At 43.2% G+C, this 2,691-nt stretch overlaps 1 protein-coding gene across 1 annotated transcript in view; it reads left to right on the top strand.

The window, feature by feature from the left end:
- LOC109965816 (sodium/calcium exchanger 1-like) overlaps positions 1-2,691 on the top strand; it is a 77,717-nt gene that overhangs the window by 35,609 nt on the left and 39,417 nt on the right. The window contains exons 4-6 of the mRNA XM_020610140.1: positions 158-310; positions 404-631; positions 751-1,155. Of these exons, the coding sequence (XP_020465796.1) occupies positions 158-310; positions 404-631; positions 751-1,155 (786 nt within the window). The remainder of the gene's footprint in view (positions 1-157; positions 311-403; positions 632-750; positions 1,156-2,691) is intronic.

Genomic DNA, 2,691 nt, shown 5'->3' on the forward strand with positions numbered 1-2,691 from the left:
CCTTTACTTGCCATTATTTTTCCTTTTCCCCTCTTTTCTTTTACTTTCCTTTTTTGAATTTCCTTAACAAGTTCCTTTCCTTGTGCCTTCTATACTTTTCTTTCCTTTTCATGATGGTACTATTTCTTTCTTTATTTTCCTCTCCTCTTCTCTCTAGGTCATAACATCCCAAGAGAAGGAGATCACCATAAAAAAGCCAAATGGTGACACCACCACGGCTACAGTCAGGATCTGGAATGAAACTGTTTCTAATCTCACTCTAATGGCCTTGGGCTCTAGTGCCCCCGAGATACTGCTGTCTGTTATTGAGGTCGGTACAATATGAGCTCAGTGGTTACACATTAGATTAACTGATACAGAATGTAATGGAAACACAATAATCTGATTTTCACCCCACCTATAGGTGTGTGGTCACAATTTCGAAGCTGGCACCCTGGGTCCCAGCACCATTGTGGGTAGTGCTGCCTTCAACATGTTCATCATCATCGCCCTGTGTGTGTACGTGGTTCCTGATGGAGAGACACGCAAAATCAAACACCTGCGGGTGTTTTTTGTCACTGCAGCATGGAGTATCTTTGCCTACATCTGGCTCTACCTAATTCTGAGTGTCTTCTCGCCTGGAGAGGTGGAGGTGAGGATGGAAAGAAATGAAAGCCGTTGAAAGAGGAAAAGATAAAAGCTGAGATGTCACGACAAGGGGAGCAAATAAGGAAGGAAAAAGGTCTTAACTCTGTCTGCTCTCTCCTTTAGATATGGGAAGCCGTGCTGACCTTCCTCTGCTTCCCCCTCTGCGTGGTCCAGGCCTGGGTGGCTGACCGCCGCCTTCTCTTTTACAAGTATGTCCACAAGCGTTACCGTGCTGACAAGACCCGCGGCATCATCATTGAGACCGAAGGAGGGGCAGATGGAGGGATAGGAGGCATGGACATAAGAGGAGGGGGTCTGGGAGGGTTCACCAAAATGGATATGTTGGAGCTGGATGGACAGATGGCACTGAACTGTCACAGTGGGATGGATGGAGGAATGATGGAAGAGGGAGGAGCAAAGGATGAGGAGGACGAGGCCAGGAGGGACATGGCGAGGACGCTGAAGGAGCTGAAACAGAGGCACCCGGATAAAGACATGGAGCAGCTCATTGAGATGGCGAATTATCAGGTTAGGAGGAATGTCTGCACATGCATACACAACGGCTATACAGGTTTTGACTTAAAGCTTTCTCACTCAGTTTGCTGAGCTTTTCCAGGCCTATTTACATCGAACACATTCAAACAGTAGCAAACACACCACCATGTATATCACATTTAATGTGCACCTCCTCTCTGAGTGACTCTGCGTTGGAGATGGCGCTCTAACACTGTCAGTTGTGAACAAGATGTCTTAGGTGATAGCAGGTAGGGCGGTTGTTGGAGGTGACAGCACAAAACCCTTACACAGAGAACATTTCAACATGTTCCAGAAAAACTTCTGACCGCCGCCTTCTCTTTTACAAGTATGATAGACACAGTTTTCAAATTTGATTAAAATTAATCTCACTATTTATGTCTTTGAATGCAGCTATTATTTTGAGAAAACAGACCATCAACTATGCACACACAACAAATATAAACATAGTTATGGAGTTAATTGTGTTAGCTGAGTCTTTAAAAGAATACAATAAAGATTTCAGGAGACTTCTCCTGTAATGTTATGGGCTGACTAAACCACTAGTCTGCAGAGAGGAAAGTGCCGATTGACTTGATTGACAGCACTATGACATAAAACTTCTCTTCCATCAAGGTGATTTTTTTGCCCAGTATGTAACATGAACATTAGATATGTCAGCATTAATGGCTTGTGGTTACATTTGTCATTTGTTTGAGTGAGCTTCGAGTGTCGCTGCTGTTGTTCTAATATTAACCACAGATGGCACATTAAGAATTTCTGCTAAACCGTAGAAGCTGTCCAAGTTTCTGCTCTGCTCCCTTTCTCTGCCCCCCGCCGCCAAGTCATTTCTCTGTGTTTTTGGTAGAGAATGAGTGAAAGAAAGGACTTTGGCAGGCAAAAGTGTACTGAGCAGCAACCAGGTGTTTCTGTATTTGAACCTCTCTTCCCCTACTCACTCAAAATTGTGCTGCAAATACAGTAAGAATGACAGCTGCCCTGTAGATTAAACTCGACTGTATAAATTAAGGCCATAATGTCTCGTTTTATAAAAGATTAAGTAGTTGTTTTCACTCATGGGTCAGGGGAATTGGACTTTCATTATGTTAGACAAGCTTCTTCAGCAAAAGCAGATCAAGTTTTTAACTGAAGTAACAACTACTGGTTCTTTCCATCTAAAGATATAGAAATTTGCATATAAAATTGCTGACTCTCTTCTTTTAAATATGAATAAATTACAGTGTTCCTCTGAGGCCACATTTCATCTAATGATCTCCAACGCTAGAGGGACCGATTGGTTCATTTTCAGTTTGGTGGATGGTTTAGGATATTAAAGTGTTACTCACCCATACATTTTCATTACCTTGCTTAATACGGATACATAAGGCTCATTAGATCTAGAAGTGAAGAGAACCAGCATCTACAGTGCATTATGAAGAGGTTAATGCTTAAACCAGGGATGGCCAATTCCAGTCCTCGAGGGCCGCTGTCCTGCTTGTTTTCCAACTATCCCTGCCTGACCTGCTGCTGATTACCTGGCTCAGGTGTGTT

Source organism: Monopterus albus, unplaced genomic scaffold (genome assembly GCF_001952655.1).
Source record: "Monopterus albus unplaced genomic scaffold, M_albus_1.0 scaffold104.1, whole genome shotgun sequence".
NCBI classification, from domain to species: domain Eukaryota; kingdom Metazoa; phylum Chordata; class Actinopteri; order Synbranchiformes; family Synbranchidae; genus Monopterus; species Monopterus albus.